We start from the raw sequence: 23373 nt of genomic DNA, 5'->3' as shown, positions 1-23373 counted from the left end.
GGGTAAAGTGCTAGGTAAAATAATAATATATATTTTAAAATTTTAGAAAAAGATTCAGGTTGAAATGATAATATTTTACTATTTTTGAAAAGATTCACATTTATGGTTCAAAAAAATAGTAACACTTTGTAGCTTGTCCTTTTGTAATAAACAGTACTCTCACAATATTGTTCGACTCAAATGCTCATAATCCATTGAATCTAAATTAAAGATCCACGACGAGAATGTGTAATACTAGATTCCTACCCAACCACTTTGCCAAACAAAATTAGAGACATATATTTGTTTTGGGTGACAACTCGTGATGTGATATCTAGCGTTATTCGTAAAAATTGTTGTGCTTTAGCAACAGAAAAAAGTTGAATGCTTGTAATTTGTATATGCATATTTTCCACCATTCAAGTGTTCTTTTTTTTACTTTCAAAACTTTAATCAAAATATTAATTAAATATACTTTACTATTAAAGCTTTATACTTATTAAAATGACTAGTTGGCCCGGGCCCAATTACTGTAAAGTTGCTTTTTCTCCTATGGGATTTGGTTCGAGCAATTAGAACTAAAGTATTTATAAATGATCGTAATGGACTAATGATGATTTACTTAAGTGCTTTTGAATTTTATATTAGTAAAAAATTTATATGATGGTGGGCTTTAGAAATAGCCGGTCAACTAACAAGGATGATGGTCACGAGATGATGACTAAATAGTGATAGCCGGTGGTGATAGTTGTATGCAAATTCTTTTCATACATATAGCTTGAATTTAAAAATTTTATTGAGGGTGAAGTGATCAAATTCATCTAGTTACGATCTTTAATAGTAATCTCTCATTAACCTGCACTAATAGTAAAGCGAAATGACCTATTATGTTATTTGGATCACAATCACTAAGTCAGATTATGGTAATTAATAAGCTCTGATGTTTGATTCATTATGTCTTTGATTTTTCGTGAATATCAAAATGTCTTTTTGCTATTACTGTTTAGTCCATTTTTAATTTAGGAGAGATTTGATTAAATTAATCATTAGTAATTATTAAAGCACTATTTGGATTAAGAAATTTAAACACAATTTAAGTTTCATTAGGAAATATTCATTTTAAACAAAAGAAGAAAAACTAAGAACCTCAAAAGAAATTCATGTGTTTGAGATAATTGGAAAAATTTCAATTAATTTTTAAAAATAATAATCACAATACAAATTACAAAACATAAAATGTACATCGTGGTTTGGTGAAAAATGTAGATGGCAGGAAATCCTTGGACAGAATGGGATGGGGTCCACGTGGATGTGTCTCTCTCACTTCAATATTGTTTACTTTATGAATAGAAATTGTCCTAAAACTTTCAAATATTTACCAAAAGCACATCCAGGCAACAATGCAATAAGACCATAAAGCAGGGGCAATAAAGAAACATAAAAAAGTATGGTGATGCATTAAGATGCAAGCGAAGGGTAATTTTGTCAAGACGCAGAAAACTTATACAGAAGCTACAGTGAATTGTTTTTCAGGCCAATCAACTTATTTCGTTTTATCTGAAATGACGAAAAAGCCCTCAAAATCCAAAGCAGCCATGTTGACCTGCTGCTTGCTTATCCACGTTTATAAGATAGTGGAAAAATTGCGACACAATCTAGTTTGTATTTGAAAAGTTAAATGCATACTAAAACTAAAATCATAAAAGGATGGAGTATGGAGTACTAACCACCAAAAAATGTGGTGCGGTGTATAAGATGTTCCTTCCTTAATTAAAGGTCTCAGATTCGATCTTTAAATATGAAAACATCATTGATAGGGAGCGTTTCTCCCGAATGGACCCTATGCGGCGTAAATTCAGATTAATCGCAATGCGGGTATCAGAACGGAATGAAAATAAATAAATTATGGAAGTAATTTATCAAACAAAAAACTTTAACTTTTCATTCTATTTCTCCTTTTTCCGCTTTAAATGGTCACTAACTCCAATATATTAATGTTTACTCTTCAGTGCCACATCCCACATCATTTCATTGGTTTTTTAACTATAATGTAAGGACTTACCAGTTTGTTTAATAGTATCAAATTGACTTAATTTGCTATTTTCTATGCTTTTGAAAATTAGTCCTAGACAGCTTTTTCCAGTCTACTTCCTTCAGTTGATCCACTACCGATCGAATCGCGAGACTTACCGGTTTGTCTATCACTCTAGGAGTCGACCTATTTATTTACGAATAAAAACTCTTTCTACTCCTAGAGTTAAATAATATTCACTCTATTAAATCTCTAAAATATGATAGGCATAACATATTTAAGCTGTTTGCATTGATAGTGTGAAAAATATTACGCAATCAGATCATTTATAAGGTAAAACATTATGATCGATAATTATTACTCCATCTGGATCAAAAAGAGTGTCTACTCAATCATTTGTACTGTCCCTAATTAAGTAGGTATTGAGATTTGATCATATAACACTTAATAAGAGCAAATATGAAAAAATAAGGTTAATTCTTTCTTGATTTGATAAGTGGACACTCTTTTTTACCCAAAAAAAAAAGCGTAAGTGGATACTCTTTTTGATCCGTAGAGAGTAGCTGTTAACCTGATAAAAACTAGTGACATTTTAAACTATCTTGATATTGTAAAACAACGGTTTGCACATGGTGTGCCAACATTTGAAAAATTGAACAAATGAATAATTCACTACAATGACAAGTAGTATCATTTCTTATATTTATACATATTTACTTAATAAAATCGACAAGGTGACGTCGCGACGCCGATCAGAATAAAATATATCCGTTTAATGTATATAACTTAAATCCTACCAATAATTGCCCATAATAATTGATATCAGCTACCTACAAAGTCCGACAATATTGAATTACTTGTTACAACTTGATAAAATTACACGACATTGGCAATGCATACATAATAACGTGGATTCTTATTTATTCATTTATTTATTTCTGTTACTATTTATCAGTTCGACACTCTTCTATATAATAACACACATCCACAACAGTTAGCTGCCCAGTACATCTAATTAAGTTCTTAGCAGAACAAGGCAAAACTTAGCATCCATCAATGGATACTTTTGATCTCTCCACTACTGTCTTAGTTGTTTCCTCTCTCATCCTTACTGCTATTCTCTACCAAAACTATCCTTCTAAAAATACCAAACTTCCCCCAGGTAGTTTCGGATGGCCCGTAATAGGCGAAACCGTAGAGTTCTTGTTTAGAAACCCTGAAAAATTTGTTAGTGATAGAATGAAGAAATACTCTCCTGATATCTTCAAAACTAAAATAATGGGAGAGAAAACAGTTGTAATTTGTGGCCCTAACGGCCACAAATTTCTCTTCTCGAACGAAGAGAAACTCTTTACTCCATTTCGTACTTATTCTATGCAGAGAATCTTTCGTTCTTACCAATCAAAACAGTCTCCTCGTCGTTCTTCTCCTTCTCCTTCTTCTCAATCCACTGGGGTTATTCGCCAGCCAGGGTTTTTAAAACCCGAGGCGCTAGCCCGTTACTTGGAAAAAATGGATTTTATAACAAAAGAGCTTTTGCAATTTCACTGGGAAGGCAAAAGTGAGATTAAAACCTATCCTTTTGCTAAAATTTTGACATTAACACTTGCTTGTCGTTTCTTTCTTGGGAGTTCGGAGAGGATAGTGAAGCTCGTAAATTATTTCGATGATATTACATTAGGGTTACACACGATGATTTTGAACGTTCCGGGGACAGCTTTTTATCGCGCGAATAAGGCGGCGATAGCCATTAGAAGGGAGCTTATAGGTGTGATAAAGGAGAAGAAAGAGGATATGGCTAATGGAGTGAAAATGCAAGACATATTGTGTCATATGATAGTTGTTAAGGATAGCGATGGAAAGTTGATGGGTGAGAATGAAATTGCTGATAAAATTATGGGGCTTTTAGTTGCGGGCTATAGCACTGTTGCAACAACCATAACATTCCTCATGAAATATGTTGGAGAGAGATCTGATATCTATGAAAAGATCCTCACCGGTACATGCTACTTCACTCCTTGTTTCTTCTTCTATTATTTCATCATTTTACCCTAAGATTGCTTTCCTTGTTTTTTTTTTTTTTTTTTTTTTCAGATTACTAAGTCTACTTGTAGTTTAAGTCTCGTATTTAACATCTATCAGATTTCCATTAAAACATTTTCATAGATATTGCTAGATTAATTGTGACTTAAGGCCTCATTTGTTTTCATTAAGATTAAGACGTCTGAATCTGAATGAACATCTTAATTTCTGATTAAGATGTTTTCTCCAAATCTAAACACTGAATGATTAAGATGTTTTTTCCAGATCTGAACACTAAATGATTAAGACTGTTTGTTTTTCAACATCTGAATGTACATAATCTTTATTTAAACAAAATAGATATACAATTTAATAAAAAATTAACTAAATATTAGAAAATAAATATAAATTTAATAAAGTATAATAATTATTATGAAACATATGTGTTCGCTGGTTATCTTTGTAGTGGTGGTGGTGGTGATGGTTGCTAGTGGCTAGTAATGGTGGTGGTGATATTTGCGATGGTGGAGGTGCTTGGTGTTGTAGTGATTGGCGCGATGGTGGCTGGTAGTGGTGGTGGTTGTGATGGTGGAGTTGGTTGATGTTAGTAATTGGTGGTGTTAGTTGTGGTGGCCGAAGAATGTGTAGTGGTTGACGGTGGTGTTGGTGGTAGTTGGCAGCGGTGCTAGTTATGATGGTAGAGGTGGTTGATAGTAAAGACTGGTAGCAGTGATAGTAGTGGCTGATATTGGTAGCGGGATGAGGTGGGTGGTGGTGTGTGGGGGTGGTAGCTGGAGAGTGGTCGGGTGGTGGGGGTGGCGGGATGGGGTTGGGAAGGGGGTGGTGATGGTTGACAGTGGTGGTTAGTTGTGGTGGGGGTGGAGAGTGGGTTGGGGTGAGGGTGGATGGGTGGTGGGGCGCCGGTGGTTGGGAGGGTAGGGGTGGTGGTGGGGGCGGTCAGGTAGGGTGGTGGCGGTGGTTGTGATGGCAAATGTGGTTAGTGGTGGTGGGGGTGTGGGGGTGGTGGTTGTGGACAAAGTAGTGGTAAAAATTATTCGTAAAAAAGTATCTCTTAATGATATTAAGACTCCGTTGAAGATCTTAATGATTAAGACCTATTTAGACCAAATAAGTGGCTAGATCTTAATGTAAACAAATGCCCTTAATGACCTAAGGTCTGGTTTCAGATTCGGACTTTCATTAAGTGCAAACAAATGAGGCCTTAGTACTTTTTACCATTGCATAAAATGAGGGTCCATTTTTACCTTTTGCCGACGAGTTCATTTGAATCCATAACCGTCCTTATGGAGTAAATATATGTGCAAAAATTAATCAAAATTTCAACAAATATTAGATCCAAACTCATAGTTTTAACAACTTAATGAGTTCAATACTAAAAATCTTAAAGTTAAACTAAGTTAATTTAAATCCTAAATATGCCCCCGCTATTATATACATAATGGAATGCTTAATTATCTTGTAAATACAGAGCAAAAGGAGATTGCTGCGGCGAAGAAGGCAGGAGAACTGTTAGAATGGGAGGACATGCAGAAAATGAAGTACTCATGGAATGTGGTATGTGAAACGATGAGGCTTACTCCACCACTTCAAGGGACTTTTAGAGAAGTGCTCAGAGACTTCACCTATGCTGGTTACACCATCCCCAAGGGTTGGAAGGTAGTTTAATTGATCTTATATCTCATTATTTGATAGAAGTACTTATTTTTGGTTTAATCATCACACTTTCTCCCAATTAATTCGGATTCATACTGCACCAAGAACTTTTTTATATGACACGAATGTGAGACATATATATGATTGAAAGTAGAGAAATCCCAACCATTTCGGCCAAACCCCTTGGTGATAAAGGAAAATATAGAAATTTGATAGAATACTTGTAAGTTATAACCATGCATTTGGACAACATTTGGTTGAAGTTAAGAGAGGGAGGGGAGAGAGAGAGAGAGATTGAAGTTTCTAGCTAAAAAGAGCATTTGGAAGTTTACTTGGGTTTGAATACGAGTTTTATTTGAAACACATAAATTGAAGATTTACGAGAAAAAAATGTTATTTCACTCGAAATACTCCTAGAATAAATTTTTCAATGTTTAACCAATATTTCAAATGCCAACGTTCATTATTTGCAAATATTAAGAATCGAATCAAAAAAATTGAAGAGAGGCGGATCTTAGCGTTGGCTAGCTAGATAGTGTTTGCAAATACTTAAATATTATTTTATTGCCAAGTAGGCTTAATTGATTGCTCAATTACCCGTTTAGTATTCTTATCGACCAAACTAATTGATACTTGGTTCAATGGTCAATTAAAGCTCAGTAGTAATCCATTAATCTGCAACATTAATTTGTTACCAAATTCCACACCAATCGTTCTTGAAATCCGTATTAATCCTCCAAACTCTAGAGCCGGCCAATAATAGGTTATGTGTATTTGACATGTAGGTTTATTGGACAACAAGCAGCACAAATAAAAGTCCAGCTTACTTTCAAGAACCTGAAGTGTTTGATCCATCAAGATACGAGAAAGGCGATGGGCCAACTCCATACACCTACGTGCCATTTGGTGGTGGACCAAGAATGTGCCCTGGCAAAGAGTATGCTCGCCTTGTAGTTTTAACTTTTCTTCACAATGTTGTAACCAAATACAAGTGGGAGTTATTAGTTCCCAATGAGAAGATTGTTGGTGACATGATGCCAACACCAGAAAATGGACTTCCTATTCGTCTTCACCAGCAGTGATCAGAAGTTATGTTACTCGGGCTTTGCAGAAAATATTAAAGATATATGTCAGATTCTTCAAAAACTATGATTTTTGAAGAGTCTGAACAACATAATTAAAAGTCATTAAAATATATACTAGAACTTTAATTTCTATATATCCGAAGAGTTCAATGAATGTTGCAGGATCTTCATTTTTCTTGGTTTTAGTGCTTACCTTGTTTCAAAGTTGTAAGTTCCCTACGAATTTGTTAGTGAATTTTTAGAAAAAGGGGTTATGCTTCTCATCAAAAGGGGTTATTATATGCATATCTCATCGAATTTAAAATGTTGAGCGATCGGAGGTCATCATTGAATGAGATGACCGAGTTTTGCTAGAGAATTCACAGAATTTTATATATGCATGATTTGTCAGTCATATTAAATTAATCAAACTTTTAAATTCTGTCAATTTTATCATGTATCTTCACGAAAGGTACTACTCGCCTAAAGTGCATGAACATCATAGACAATATCAAAGATCATAAACAGTATGTTATAAACACTAAATTTATATATATATATTAGTACTTGTTTTAAATAATTACAAACTATATACATTCAAATGTTAAGAAAAAAAATAATATTTAATTATTCAGTATTCAAATGTAGATGCATTATATACTATAACATAACATAACAACCACTTTTACCTCCAATACTTAATGTTGTTTTATCAGATACAAACATCATATGGTTAAAAGTCGTGGGAGAAGGTTGCGTCTCATTCGTAGAGATTTATCGCTCTTTGAGGTCAAGTAAAACGTCCTGCCTTGCACCTCTGCATTTTTAAACACTGATTTGATGTAATCATAAACAAAAAATAAATATAAATATATCAAAAGAATAGGAGAAGCTTGACACAAATGAAAATAAATAAATATAAGAAAAGTGAAAAATGATACTCCATAAACCTTTTTTTTTATGAAATACAGATGAATTTAAGATGAATTAAAGTGACCGCTTGTCCCTTTTTGAACAATTATTAGTAAATGATTCTACCACATATTCCCTTTGAGCAGATTGAAAATTTTATGAGAAAATATTAGATCACAATAAAAAAAACTTGTGAGAATTTAATATTTTGTCTGTAAAGTTGAGCAATATATGAGAAAACATTAGACTCGAGTTAACGTTATCCTAAAGGTAATTCTTGAAAGATAGCATAATTTTTAAAACTAGAGACAAATCTAAATGATAGTAAACTTTAAAAAGGGGATATTTGCTTAAATCAACCTAAACTATAGAATAATAGAGAAGAAAAGAAAAGGAATTTTACATTGTATAAACGCCTACCACCAAACTAATAGCCGATAAATGTATACTTTTACATATAATAAATTAATATACATAATTATTGTATATTTTTTTGTATATTGAGAGCTATAATTATTTAGGGAAAAGGACACTGTGTGTCCACTCAGCCAAACTAATCGCACATTTAATCACTGTTTGGGCTTAATCTCACTAGGTGTCCGGTCGGCCCAAAATAATGTCAAGGCTAGTCGGCCCAACAGCCCATGCGCTTAAAAAAAAAAGACTTTTTGTGGCGACTAAGTCGCCACTATAGGGCTGCTACAGCATATATACATATGTTGAAATTATATATACACTTTATATACAAGAATTATACAGTTTATATACATATGATGGAATTAATCATACATTTATTATACATAAATTATACATTTATTATACACATCTTATGCAATAATGATATGATATTTTTTTTTACATATACAATAGTGATACATATTATATACCACAATGATACGGTTTCTATAATACATTTCTTGTACGTATGGTACACATTCTATACAAGACTAATACAGTTTATACACACATGCTGGAATTATATATACACTTTCTATACAAAAATGATACAATTTTCTATTCTATGCAGGGCAGTTGCACTGTGCTGATACACATTATATACACAAATAAGACATAATATATGCAGAAATGATACATACCTTAGTGATTCATAATTTATACAGTTTCTATACATTACAGATACATACCGATACATATTTTATACACAAATGACACATATTATATATAACAATCGTCTCAAACATTTTTGTATTTGGGTTTTTATTTGAAAATTATCTTATTTAAGTTTTGGCTAATGAATGGGATTAATTTAGTGAGTATAATTTGGGTTTAGAAGGACTTTGGCCACCGGGTGGAATTAGTTTCATCCGATCGGCCATATATGTCCTTTTCCCTATTATTTAAGCCAGGGCAATTGGCGCGAATGCCCTTCAAATGCGCTGGTCTTTAATTTTTGCCCCTGTAATGCGTGGTCTTTAATATTTGCCCTCCTGAGCTAAAAGATAATAAGAAAAAGACGTTACTACCCCTACCCATAACATATAAAAACCTGAAAGTCTGTAACGAACCCCAAACATCCAATTAAACCTATCCATCATTCCAACAACAAACCTTTCAATCGTTCCAAGATTTCACCAGAGAAATCTCCATTGATTTTGCTGCTACAACGTCGGATAAGGTAAATACATAATATATAGCGTTTCAATTGAACGTAATTCAACTCAATTTGATGCTTTGTTAAGTTTAGATTTGTTAATGTTTGAAAATAACAACAAATCATCTTTTATGAACTAAACAACTGATATTCAGTTGAGATTCAACATTGCGAATCTTAATTTTACTCAACAACATAGAATTGATCAAATTTATTGCTTTGTTATGATTTTGATTAGTTTATACGTTCCATTTGATTAGTATACAATGCTCAATGACTTAGACTTGAAATTACAGTAACTTCAGTTGACAAATAATCAGGCAAAGTTCTGAACAAGTATGCCGGAGGAGGCAGAAGTTCGCCTTGCAAAAGAACAAAGTATGCCGTTAGAGTCAAACTTTCATTTTCATAAGCAAAACATCAAGTATACAAGTGTTAAGAACTAGAAAAGTATGTCGGAGGAGGCAGAAGTTTACTTTACAAAAGAACAAAGTATGTTGTTAGAGGCAACTTTCATTTTCAGGATAAGCAAAATAAAAAAGTACACAAGTGTTAAGAATTAGACAAGTCTGCCGGAGGAGGCAGAAGTTCACTTTACAAAAGAACAAAGTATGCCGTTAGAGTCAAACTTTCATTTTCATAAGCAAAACATCAAGTATACAAGTGTTAAGAACTAGAAAAGTATGTCGGAGGAGGCAAAAGTTTACTTTACAAAAGAACAAAGTATGCTGTTAGAGGCAACTTTCATTTTCAGGATAAGCAAATAAAAAAGTACACAAGTGTTAAGAATTAGACAAGTCTGCCGGAAGAGGCAAAAGTTCACTTTACAAAAGAACAAAGTATGCTGTTAGAGGCAAACTTTCATTTTCATAAGCAAAACATCAAGTATACAAGTGTTAAGAACTAGAAAAGTATGACGGAGGAGGCAGAAGTTCACTTTACAAAAGAACAAAGTATGCTGTTAGAGGCAACTTTCATTTTCATAAGCAAAATAAAAAAGTACACAAGTGTTAAGAATTAGACAAGTCTGTCGGAGGAGGCAGAAGTTCACTTTACAAAAGAACAAACTATGCTGTTAGAGGCAAACTTTCATTTTCATGAGCAAAACAAAAATTTACGCAAGTGTTAAGAACTAGAAAAGTCTGTCGGAAGGGGAAAAACTTCAGTTTACAAAATTACAAAGTATGCCGTGAGAGGCAAACTTTCATTTTTCATAACCAAAACAAAACATTATTAACAAAACAACACCAAAAACACATAAGAATGCATAAAAACCAAAATTATTAACAAGACAACACCAAAAAACCAAGACACACATAAATTAACTTAATTCATGAAGTTATGCCGGAACAGGCATAACTTCAGTTTCAAAAACCAAGAACTCTGCCAGACCCAACATATGTTGCCTCAGACAAACACAGTCTTCATGAAAACACAGGTTACTAAACAAAGAAAACACCAAAAATATTAAACTAAAGTTTATAATCAGGAAAACATATAAACTTTCATAAAAACCAACATTATTAACAAAAAAAAAACACCAAAAAATCAAAACACATACAAACTAACTTAAATCACGAAATTATGCCGGAATAGGCATAAATTCAGTTTCAAAAAACAAAAATTCTGCCGAAACAGGCATATGCCGCCTCGCATAAACACATTCTTCACAAAAACCAGATTATTAAACAAAAACAACAGCAACAACATAAAACAGCTGTTCACAGGCAAAACTTCAAAGATTCAACAAAGAGAAAACCAAAACGCATATCAAAATCAACTAAAACATATTACGACATTCAAAAAACCAAAATATATACATGGGGAACGAAACTAAAGTTCAAAAAATCATACAGACACTGTAACAAAACACTATAATTTTAAATAAAAAAGGATCAATTAAATATAAAAAACGACGAAGACAAAGATATCAATTCAACAAACAACAATTTAACATAAAAACGAATATTGAAACGAGCAAAAGATCCAAATTCGTACCTAAATTTTAGAACAGATGAGACAGACACAAAACAGAGGAGGAACGAAGAAGCAAAAAAAGAAAAGAAAAGGGCAAATGACGAAATAGAAAGGGTTTTAATGGGAGTAAGGATAATTTCGTCAAAAAACTTTCATTAAACAGGCGGCAGGGGCAAAAATTAAAGAAGACATAAATGAGGGGCAAAATATAAAGACCAGCCCAAAAGAAGGGCACTCCGCGCAAAAAAAAAAGATTATTTAAGCCAAGCGGCGAAAGCCCAAAACTGTATCGGGCCCAATAAGCAGAGACCCGCCCAAGTTACTTCCTAACGCTCTTGGCTCAATTTTTCACTTGTCTTAAAAAGCTTTTTTTTGGTGAGATCTGAATCTAAAGAAGAAGAAAAATAGAGAGTTTAGTGTTGAGAGAAGAAAAAAAAAAATGGCAGGATCAGGACCAGACCCATTGTTCGGATTAAGGAACAACTTCTACATAGGTGCTTACCAAGCCGCTATTAACAACAGTGATGTCCCTAATCTCTCTCAAGACGACGCCGTTGAACGAGACACTCTTGTTTACCGCTCTTACATTGCTCTTGGCAGTTATCAGGTATTTTTAATTTGGGTTCATTATATTTTTATGCGATTGTAAATTATCAGTGTTTTTTTTAATTAATTATGGTTGCAGCTTGTGATCAATGAGATCGATGCATCAGCTGCTACTCCTCTTCAGGCTGTCAAATTGCTCGCTTTGTACCTTGCTACCCCTGATAATAAGGTTCCAATTTACCCCTCTTGTTATATGTAATTTTGAAAATGCCCCGATTTAATGTAGTAGATCTGATTGAGTATCTATTGTTATTGTGCTTGTTCCTTTCAAAATTCAATTCCTAGTCCAATAATTTAGTGGTCCTTCTCTTTTTTACCATTTTGGAGTTAATTTTATCTCCAAATATTGAGCATAAAATGTAATTCTGATACTCTGTTATTCTTTGAGTAGCTTTGTGATTTAAGTTTATTTGAACCCTTTTTAAATTAACAAATTAACTATACCTTTTAATGAGTTACATATTTTGCCTTTTGCGAGTTCGTTTCCATACCACAAACGGAGAGGGATCTGTGTATTAGATAACATTGGTTTAACCAGTGAAAAGGGGATTTTGAATTTTACTAGTTTTACTGATTTCAACTTTCTTTCACCACATGGATTATTCTACCCAATATGGCTACTAATATCGTATTAATTTTATGGTTTGATTTTGTGTTAAATGACTTTAATATGAAACAATGACTAAGAAATTTGTACGTGAAGCTTCCGTTTTTGCATGGTTTAGAGGGTACATAGCAGTCTTATAGGGGTACAACACAATGCAATTGGAGGGCAGCTGAGAATTTGTATTTGGGTTTAACTGGTAAAGGAGGGGCTTTCGGATTCCGGAGAGTTACTGGTGTAGTTCATTGGTATGGTTTGTTTAGAATCAGTGATCTATATGCTATTGAACTTGGTGCAGTAGACATTCTCATCGGTAACTGCCGGAAAGATACTAGAAGCTTCCAAAAACTTCTATTTTGGTTTAACTGGTACAAGTGTTTTAAAAAAAAATAAAAAAATCTGTAGAGTTATCGGGTAGTTTTCATCGTTGTTTAACTCAGTATGGTCACATTTATTGGGTATATCAACTGATCAGTTTATTGCTGTGCTCTGTTTCTAGCAGGGCTTTGCACTAAATGACTTTAATCTGCAATAGTAGCTGTGTAAATCTGAAATATTAGAAGAATAACTGTAAGTTTGAGGGATAGATCTGATTATTTGTACTCTAAGGTGATATAAATCTTGTTATTTTAGTTTGAGGTTGTTTTATAGTATTATTGCTCCACTATCAAACCTGCTCTGTAAATCCGTTGGAAAGATCTGTGATGTATTTGCTGGCCATGATTGGTGCAACTCAAGTACATCCATACATCTATAGTATATGTTGCTGGTATAGTTTGTACACGGGCTTTAACCATGTGCTGTCAATGGAATTTATTTACCACATCAAAAATAGTTTTGCTGAAATAGCAATTTAGGAAATTCAGTTCGAGAGACATTACGGGATCCTATTTATTGAAACATTTGGAGAGGAGTTGAGAAGAGTTCTCTCTTAGTCCTTGATCAAAGAAAATTTACTCGTTAATATGAAGTTTTTGGAAGATGTTTTTTTTTTAGTCATCATTTTGCTCTTTGCAGAAGTGTTCTTCTTTATTTGTTATGGACAAGAGGAGGGGACTTAGTTGTAACTTTCTTCTTTATGTTTTAGGAAACAGCAATCGCCGGTCTACATGAATTATTAGGAGATCCCGCCATAGGAAGCAACCCTATATTAAGGCTTATTGCTGGGATCGTGTTCATGCATGAGCAGGATTACAATGAAGCTCTGAAACACACAAATGCTGGTGGAACAATGGAATTGTGAGTTGCTATCTTTTCTTCTGTTGTATAATTGCTTTGAAGGTCACTATGCTAAATAGTGTAGAGATACATTGAGGAATTTTCTTTTTGATGGATTGATTGCTTTATTTTCTGTGACTATTGGCATTGTGCTAATTATACGACGGTGCTGGTGTGCGTCTAAATACAGTTCTATTCTTCTAAATGACTTGACTCTTTTTCCTTAGCAAAGGGCAAGTGCTATTTAAAAGTTCAGCTTCAGGTGAATGGTTATTCTGAGACAAAAGGCATGTCTATGTGAGACGTGGTAGAGACAATGGTCATCTACCAGAAAGTATTACAGAATGGATATATTAACGTACTATTACAGAATGGATATATTAACATACTTATTTTCTGGGAAAAGTATAACTAGAACCTTAGAAGTGCTAATAATCTTAATGCAGTCCTGTGCAAGTAAGATTTTTTTGCTAGATCTCCTGCCAGCTGATCGAATCGCAGAAATTTTGGTGGTTCAACTCCCAACCTCCCCCCAATCGGCCAATTCTCCAATTCTGAAATGGCTCTTTCAAAATCTTTTGTTTGATTATCTATTTCTGTTTGTGCACTTCTGTACATCGTGTTTCGCTCTTTTGTTATTTCTTAATTGCTTTTACCTAGCGCTATATTTTAATGAATGGAACTTCATACTTATCACAAAAACAAGAAAAGAAAAGAATGGAACTTCATCATTTTGAAAATTGTGAAGGACAGGAATTAAATCATGGAGAGTGCTGGCTAAGGAAATTGTTGACTGATACATATGCCTTAAGCTAGATTAAAGAAGCTTCCCTTCAAACTTAATTTGTCATTCCTTTCTTGCTTTACCTTTTGGCTAGTTTAGTGTCACCTTGTCTTGTTTTTAAGTTATGCAACTGAAAGGTTATAGTCTTGACATTTTTACGAGTTTATGCTTTAACAGATTTGAGGTCAAGGATACTTTTAATTTTCTGACAATCTGCTTTGTGGTTAGAATTTATGTACAAGAATACTCTTCATTTCCCTGACTAAATGTGCTTATGCAGGCATGCTTTGAATGTCCAGATACTCATTAAGATGCATCGGTCGGATTATGCAGAGAAACAGTTGAGAATCATGCAGCAAGTTGATGAAGATCATACACTAACTCAACTTGCAAATGCATGGTTAAACTTGGCAGTGGTACATAACAAGTCCAATTTTTATTTGCCTAGCAGAAACTATTAGTTGGGAATATTCATAAATATATTCTATTCCAGGGTGGATCAAAAATACAAGAAGCATATCTTATATTCCAAGACTTCTCTGAGAAGTATCAGATGACTAGCTTAATCCTGAATGGGAAGGCTGTTTGTTGCATGCACATGGGTAACTTTGACGAAGCTGAGACTCTGTTGCTTGAAGCCTTAAACAAGGTCACTTTGCTATGATCATTTTCTTCTATTTTTATCAATTAACCTTCATATGCCCAAATTCTGTTGATTACATTGAACGATTTTGCTAACTATTCATTTTGCAAAACCTTTGTCACAATGCATTATCATGTGGCACTCGCAGTTGTTTTTGATGTCTTTTAATTATATGCCCACCGTCTTTATGAAAATATTTAAGAATGTATTCCTCTATTCCTGTATCAATTACAAGCTTGTTGATTTATGCAGGACGCTAAGGATCCAGAAACACTGGCCAATCTGGTTGTCTGCAGTCTTCACCTTGGGAAACCATGCACACGCTACCTCAAGTATGATGAGTAATATGTCACTATTTGTTTCAACTTTTGATTGCATGAATCTCGTTGTGATACCATAATGGTTATAGAAGGATAGAAGAATTACATGTTATAGTCTGCCAGATCAACTCCTGTCGCTAATTCACAGCTTTGGAAATATCTTCGGCCCATTAAGCTTCTATGCTAATATAGACTGTTCAACGTCTTCTAGTTCCTCGTTTAGTTTCATTAGCCTTGTGAGTTTAGTGAAATTCAACAGGATCCCTCCCCTATTATACTGAGTGTCAATTTGCTGTCATGGTAGCTAGAAAGGATAACTAACAGGCTGCTTTTTGTGTGACTTGATGTTTGCAGCCAGTTAAAATTGTCGAACCCAGACCACATACTTGTCAAGCGCGCGACATCTGCTGAAGAAAGTTTTGATAGAGCAGTCCAAACTGTTGCTTGAAGAAAGATTGCTACATGTTGCTTTATTTTCCCTACTAAAGAGTTCAACAAGCAAATGCGGAAGCTATCTTTTGTAGTGTTATTTCAGTTGCTTGTTCATTTGGTTATTCTCGTTGGACAATTTAAAGATTGGCGTGTCAATGTAAAAATTTTACCTGCAACTTTTATAACTAGTGTTTTGGCCTGTGATTGATAAGATCAACCAAATCCTAGCTCCTCATTAAGTCCTACATAAAGTGCTTTTTGTGATAATTATAGTAGGTGCGCAGGCTATAAGTCCTACTCATTGGAGGTAAAGAAAGACGGGGGAAATCGACTGGAAATATATCGATTACTGTTACTGTATATAAGTTGTTGGCTTTCAGGAGCTATTAGATGATGTTTGCTATAAACATTTATCTGCTACTGCAGATAATTTAATTAACTTAAATATTATAGGATATAAATTGAAATAAAGACAATAGGTTGTTATAACAAAGATGAAATATATTGTTTGAGTAAATAGAAGTTTACAATGTTAGTGTTTGTATTTTAACTAATGAGAATACCCTAATAAGAAATTATATATAGTATTAACATACGTTGGTTCAACCAAGAAAAGGGGAAAATAAGGCAAGCTGTTATTGGCCTTCTCTTGTTCATGTATAATTTCCCCTACTTCGATGTGGCCCCTCACATGAGGAGTTGTTTTACTATTCCCACTACTACAAGTCTACAACCAATATTCTTGTAAGTAGACAGAGCTAAGGTGTGATTAGAAATATGAATTTAGAACGTTTAAGATGTTATTTCAAACTTTCAAAGGCAAAATTAACACGATAGATCTGCACAATTGGAAGTACATGTATCCTAATTATAGTTATAATCATGTTTTAGTTAATTAAATGTGAATCATTAATAATAAAATGGAATATATATCGCTCAGCTCATACTTTCGTTAAAAGAACAGATATTTGTTTACTTGTAAAGTGCATTTTGGGTCCACTAGATGGAAGAAGGGACATTCTTAACTCAAAAATAAACGTCAAGGGCAATTATCGTCCAATAGGTGGACGCAGGGTAAATTTAAACTATTTTCATTATGTTAGGGGCATTTTTGGCTCTTTTGCATTTGCTATTTCACATGAAATAAGGACATCAAATCTTCTGCATAGATTTCTACTTCTTCTGCCGGAAAAGCATAATTTGACTTGAAAATAACTACTTCATTGTCAAAGTACATTTTTTTCAAAAGTAATGCAAATCCGCGAAATGAGATTACAATGATTGCATCTTCGTAAATGTTTCTTTCCTATTTTCCCTGAGCGGGATGGAACTATTTGCATCTCCGTAAATGCTTCTTTCCTGTTTTTCCGGAGTGAGATGGCACTATTTGCATCTCCGTAAATGCTTCTTTCCTATTTTTCCAGAGTGAGATGGCACTATTTGCATCTTCGTAAATGCTTCTTTCCTGTTTTCCCGGAGTGAGATAGCACTATTTGCATCTTCGTAAATGCTTCTTTCCTATTTTCCCAGAGTGAGATAGCACTATTTGCAACTTCGTAAATGCTTATTTCCAATTTTCGCAGAATGAGATAGCATTATTTGCATCTTCGTAAATGCTTCTTTCCTATTTCAAAATGAGAAAACACTATTTGCATATTCGTAAATGAGTCTTTCCTATTCTAAATAGTTTGATAATATATTACCAAAAAAATCTAATGACAACATCTAGTCGGGTGATTCAAAATCTGAGTTATAACTACTCTTTTGGAGTTATCATTAATGCACTTTGTCAAATCTTACAAATGAGAAAGTATTGCTTCTTGTTTATTTCTCTATATATACAGATGTCATGCGCACTTGTTTGAGTACTATCAAAGTAAAGCATTCAAGTTTTCATTCTGAACAAAAGAAAGGTAATAGCATCGCCCCATTGGTTTCTCATTTTTGTTTATGAATTTCATACTATTTTCTCTTGTTTTTTTGAGGCCCATCATTCGTATTTCATGTTAGTTGGAGAATAAAACGTTATAGCCATTTCTTTGAATAAAAACATAAGATTATGGTTAACTTGAAATAATTTGAATCTTATTTCAAGAAAAGTAGCTATGTTTTATTTGAAAATGTCTTATGATAAAATCCTCAGCATTTTGCAATGTAGCCTTGAATTCTTATGTGGTGTGTTAGAGTGAGCCTTAGAATTGCAATTGTTGTACTAGAGCTATTATCATAGATGTATTAAAAAGGTGTTCATAAAACATGATATTTGCATATATATTATTATCCGAACAAAACGATTAATTTTTGTCATTTGGGAAAGATTTCCATAGTGAGATATATAATAGATTTATACAAGTTAAAGACAACCTCATAATTCGTGTTGTGAAAATCACGAATATATGAAATGAAAGGGATTGTTGAAAGAAACGCAAAGTTATGTATCCTCTAATTAAGACAATTAGGGTGATATTCCAAAAACTTCAATTATTCAAGAGCTCAGTTGTGGCTATTAATTTTATACTAACATTTTGTGATATATTAAATGTTAATCTCAGGAAAAATGTCATCATCCTATGATACCTCTTCTTCACCGAACAACACGAATGCTAACCCAAGTGTTGAAAAAAAACTGAAAGCACTTATGGTATATGATAACCGTGTAATTACAATGATCCACAAAACACTTCTAAAGAGATTTGGTGTGGAACCTCATGAAGCGAAGAATGGTCAAGAAGTTGTCCTTGCTCATCGATCTGGTGCATACTTTGATTTGATTCTGATGGACTTAGATATGCCAGTGGTAAACGCTCGTCAAGTATGCTTCTACAAGTCATAATTTAGTTTTTTTTTTTTTGAACATTTTAATTTTATCCTAATTTATGTAGAAAATAATAAGAAATATTTTCAATTATGCAGACAATTAAGGAACTTCGAGATATGAATGTGCGTAGCTTAATTGTGGGATTGACTTTTCTCGAAGAAGAAGAAGAAAAGAAGCCATTCATGGATGCTGGCCTTAATTATTGTTATCCAAAGCCGCTTCCTTTTGATGTAGTTCGTGATCTTGTGGAGAAAATTAAGGAGGATGCCTAGACTATCAAAAGCACTTGATTTAATGTAACCTATATATTTTAATCTTTAGAGAAGTTAAGAAAATAAGTCGACAACTTCATATAAGTGGAGACTAGCTATATTACTTTCTTGTTATGGTTTCTAAAGTATGTATTCCATACTTACAATTATCAATAAATTTCTTTTGGTAGAGCATAGGGCTTTTTATTTTTCCAATGAAGCACGAAAGTGCGAGACATAACAAATAAACATGACATTAGTCAAAGTGTATGCCATGTTCATTAAAGATAGGATAATACAAATAGATAATCTAATAGCAATATAAACATAATAAACTTTGATGTTGAATAAGAAAACTTACTACTGCTAATTTCTTCAGCAAGTAAATAGGCCTTGTGGTAGAATAAAACAAAGGAACAGTATCAATTTGATTACAAAGTTTTGACTTTTCTTTTTTCTTTTTACGTATACCTTTAATTTGTAAAACCACAAATTATGATCGCAATGTAAAGTTGAGTTACATGTTTATTTAATATATAAAATTATAACTCTGTAACTCAATGAAGCTAAAATCAGAACCCCTGAGTTTTTACTCTTAAATTCGTCTTCGGTACGACTATTGTGTTCCTTCAAACTAAACACTGTTTTGCTCATTATTTCAGGATTGATTTGATTGAAATACACTATTGCATTGACGTAACTTGCATTTTTTAACCGAAGGCAAAGGTATAAACATAACACTAATTATTTTGTATTATGTGATATGCTGTCTACTCACTTCTTCTCTTCTTTTTTTGACTGATTAGCTTTTTACTTTATGTAAATTGACTGCACTGTCACGTCACTTATCTTAGAGCTAGAGAATTTCTTTATTTGAAGTTGGGCCTGACTTTGCTTGTTATGTTTACAAAAACAAACATAAATATGAATTAGACACATTCAATTAAAACTTTAGTTTTGGATCATCATAAAAATATCTTATTTAGGGGAACATAATATTGGTTTGAAAAATACAAGTACTTTGCAAGATTGTCTTCAACACTAAATTATTTCGTATTGTGTAATATATTGTCTGACTCACTTCTTCTCATCTTTTTCTGACTGATTAGATTTTTACTTTATGTAAATTTACTGCATTATCACGTGACTTGCCTCAGAGCTAGAGAATTTATTTATTTGAACTTGGTCCTGACTTTGCTTGTTATGTTTACACAAACAAATATATATATATATATATATATATATATATATATATATATATATATGAATCTGACAAATTCAATTTAATTAAAATTTTAGTTGGACGATCATAAAAATATCTTATTTAGGGCAACAAATATTGGTTTGAAAAATGCAAGTACTTTGCAAGATTGTCTTCAAAACCTCCTTGTTACGTCTTAGTGCAGCATACACGTTTGCCAGAGATCTCGTGACTTTTCTAGAAATTATTTTAGGTGAGTAGATCTAATGGCAAATCTTGCATAGCCATACTTGCGTTTTTTGAACTAAAAACAAGCTACAAATACAAAACATAATATAATCCAGATGACTTTTGGAGCTAGGATTTTTCCTTAGAGGAGTCAAAAGATTTAAAAAATATACTCAATGTTAAGAGAATTCAACATATATAGTATATATACTAAAAAGTACTATCTACTAAAAAGTACTATCTACATAGTGTAATTTTTTTGATGAAGATCATGTTAATTGACTCCGTTCTGACAAGAATAGCTTCGCGTCTTTGATCGAGATTCAGACTAGCAAATGTAATATAAACAGAAATTATAAGCATAAACACTTAATTTATCACTTGAAGACATATTCCGATGATTAGAAAAGCAAGCTAGACAACACAAGGAATAGCTTGGATTAAGAATACATTGAGATGCTTCACAAAGCTAGTGTTCCACATCTTGTGCACTGCAAGAAAATATTCCTCGTATATATACCACCGCATACTTATATTTTCTATTGTCAGAGATAGTTTTATGTATTTGAGATATGTAGACACTTTTGAGGTACTAACTGCACTCACTATATGAATGATTGTTATTGAGATGAGCAATAAACCTCACAAGAGAAAATAAATCCTTCAAAATCGGCACACAATAATTCCTAAAGATTTTCTTTAAGAACTTCTCTAAAGAAAATAATTTGTTGAGAAAATTGTTGAAAAATGGTGAGTGACAGATTAAGAATTGATTAAGAACTTATAAACAACCGCATATTTATATTATAGTACCATTGAAAGGGAGTTAAAATTCTGAAATAGCCATTGTTTAAAAAAAATCACCATGTCTATTATTCTATATGGCACCTTTCGAGACAAACTATATCTGTTAAAAATGAGTTTTTTTATTTTTCAAAATAAAAGATAGGTACTCAGTGATATAGGTATCACTAGTTTTTTTTTTTTTTTTTAAAAAAATCCATCCTTATGATGGGGGAGTTAGGCATGACTCCAACCTGTATTTACCAAAAATCTTAATTACACGGAGGAGGACATAGACCTTAGCCTCATTTACATCGTGAAGGTTAGAAATAATCATCAAGATGAAATATTGATTACTATACCTAAGCATAGAGAGATGAGTAATCCTTCTCTTGTTGAACAAGAAGCAATAGAAGGACACTATATACATGTGTGAGAGTACCAAAAAGTAAGTAGTTGATTCAACTATCATCAGTAGTGAATTGGTTTCTTTTGCTTCTGAATCTGAAATTTGGGAACCCATCAAGTTCTAGCTGCATTGAAGCTCTAACCTTGGAAGGTAGGGAAGTAGCTTCAGTGAACATAGAAGAGATCTTTGAATCTTCTCCCCAATTGGCAAGCATGTCCGCAGTTGAATTCCCTTCTCTATAAATATGAATAAAGACAAATTCACCATGGCTAGTGTCTCTCATAATCTTACTCATGATCTCTCTGATTTGCCATGGAGGTTTTAATCTCCCATTGAGTATATTAATAATTAGTAGAGAGTCAGATTCCACCACAACTCTGGGCAGTCCAAAATCTTTGCAGATGTTAACTCCTTTCCAGATTGCATTTGCTTCCGCCACATTGTTGCTGCATTGGCCATAGAATTCTACAAATGCCTTGATCATTTTGACTGTGTGATCTCTGATGATTCCGCCTCCTCCTGCTGATCCTGGATTGCCTTTGCTACAACTATCCACGTTGAGTTTAACCCAATTAGGGCTCGGTTTGTGTCAGTATACTGCTACAGAATGAGTGATAGGCCTGAGATTCTCCATTTTGTTGCACTTGTCCAACCAAGAGCTGGGCATATGTACGTCTGGGAATTGAGCATTTAGGACCAGAGATATGAGCTTATTTATTTGCTGTATGATGAACCAGGTTGACATCTTCTTGTCTTCAAATCTAGCCCTACACCTGTTTTTCCAAATCTCCCAACAAATAGCAATTGGTAAGCACTGTAAAATACAAGTATGAACTAAATTCTTACCTTTAGCCATCCACCATTTCATGGTGGACATTCTGAGTTGTCCATGTACACGATCTATACCACAGGTGTTGCAAAAATATTCCCAGACTTGTGTAGCAATTTTGCTTTCACTGAGCAGGTGTTGAGAAGTTTCTATTTTATGAATAGGACAGTAATTGCAAATGGAGGGAAGGTAAATTCCAAATCTCTTCACAGCATCATCAGATGGGATCTTGTTTTGAAGAGCTCTCCACATGAAAAAGCAAATCCTAAAAGGCATTTTCTTGTGCCAAATTTTGGAACTAGCCAGAGTAGTGCCTTTTCTCCTTCGAACAATATGCCAAGCAGATTTGCTAATGAATTTTCCTGACGGATCAGAAGTCCAAATCGGAATATCTTTCCTAGCAAGGTTAAACTCAATAGAAATAATAGAATTAATGATATTCTGCGGTAGAATCCTTCTCAGTTTCACAATATTCCAATGATTGCCAGAATAGAAATCTTTTACCAGAGTATTTTTGGGGGTTCTCTAGTTCTGAACCAGTCTAGCAAGAGGACCAAGTTCAGTCCAGTTATCCCACCAAAATGATGCTTCTCCATTACCAATCTTCCAGAGAATAAAAGGTTCAATCATTTTATTGCTATCCATAAGCCTCTTCCAAATATGGGATTGGCCATAAGCCCATTTCTTAGCAACTGGATGAAATCTCTTGCAGTATTTTGCTTCTAAGAAAGATCTCAATAGAGAACTTTGAGTTCTGAATTTCCACCAAAGTTTAGCAGAGAAGGAGTTGCAGATGTCTTTCAAAGATCTGAATCCTGCTCCTCCCTCACTAACTGGATAGCTCATATCATTCCAAGAACACCAATGTTTCTTTTTTCTATCACCATCCATACCCCAGAAAAAATTAGCTATAATCATTTCAATTTGATCTAGGGCAGTCTTAGGGGGGTGAACAGCAGACAGAAGGTGTAAAGG

General features: G+C 33.5%; 4 protein-coding genes across 5 annotated transcripts; 3 read left to right on the top strand and 1 right to left on the bottom strand.

Annotated features, from left to right (window-relative positions):
- Nucleotides 1–3028: 3028 nt before the first annotated feature.
- Nucleotides 3029–7061, top strand: LOC132622809 (beta-amyrin 28-monooxygenase-like). The gene is made up of 3 exons (XM_060337479.1): nt 3029–4010; nt 5523–5710; nt 6493–7061. The coding sequence occupies exons 1-3, from the start codon at nt 3068–3070 to the stop codon at nt 6787–6789; spliced, it is 1428 nt and encodes a 475-aa protein (XP_060193462.1). The 5' UTR covers nt 3029–3067; the 3' UTR covers nt 6790–7061.
- Nucleotides 7062–11647: 4586 nt separating this feature from the next.
- LOC132622625 (coatomer subunit epsilon-1) lies at nt 11648–16101 on the top strand. The gene is made up of 7 exons (XM_060337263.1): nt 11648–11879; nt 11958–12047; nt 13570–13721; nt 14765–14900; nt 14978–15133; nt 15380–15459; nt 15802–16101. Exons 1-7 carry the CDS (start codon nt 11712–11714, stop codon nt 15893–15895), a joined length of 876 nt encoding a protein of 291 aa, XP_060193246.1. The 5' UTR covers nt 11648–11711; the 3' UTR covers nt 15896–16101.
- A 1587-nt stretch (nt 16102–17688) lies between these two features.
- On the top strand, nt 17689–19140 carry LOC132623354 (two-component response regulator 24-like). Of its 2 annotated transcripts, none has more exons than XM_060338099.1 (3): nt 17689–17792; nt 18432–18676; nt 18793–19140. In XM_060338099.1, exons 1-3 carry the CDS (start codon nt 17729–17731, stop codon nt 18967–18969), a joined length of 486 nt encoding a protein of 161 aa, XP_060194082.1. In that variant the 5' UTR covers nt 17689–17728; the 3' UTR covers nt 18970–19140. The 2 variants fall into 2 exon arrangements, with proteins under 2 accessions (XP_060194082.1, XP_060194081.1); XM_060338098.1 differs by having other exon boundaries at nt 18432–18691.
- Nucleotides 19141–21621: 2481 nt separating this feature from the next.
- LOC132624466 (uncharacterized) lies at nt 21622–22053 on the bottom strand. The gene has a single exon (XM_060339243.1). It carries the CDS (start codon nt 22051–22053, stop codon nt 21622–21624), a length of 432 nt encoding a protein of 143 aa, XP_060195226.1.
- Between the last annotated feature and the right edge of the window lie 1320 nt (nt 22054–23373).

The sequence above is a fragment of the Lycium barbarum genome, chromosome 12 (assembly GCF_019175385.1).
Source record: "Lycium barbarum isolate Lr01 chromosome 12, ASM1917538v2, whole genome shotgun sequence".
Classification (NCBI taxonomy): Eukaryota; Viridiplantae; Streptophyta; class Magnoliopsida; order Solanales; family Solanaceae; genus Lycium; species Lycium barbarum.
The sequence above is the reverse complement of the archived record's forward strand: the minus strand, read 5'-3'. Positions and strand labels throughout refer to the sequence as shown.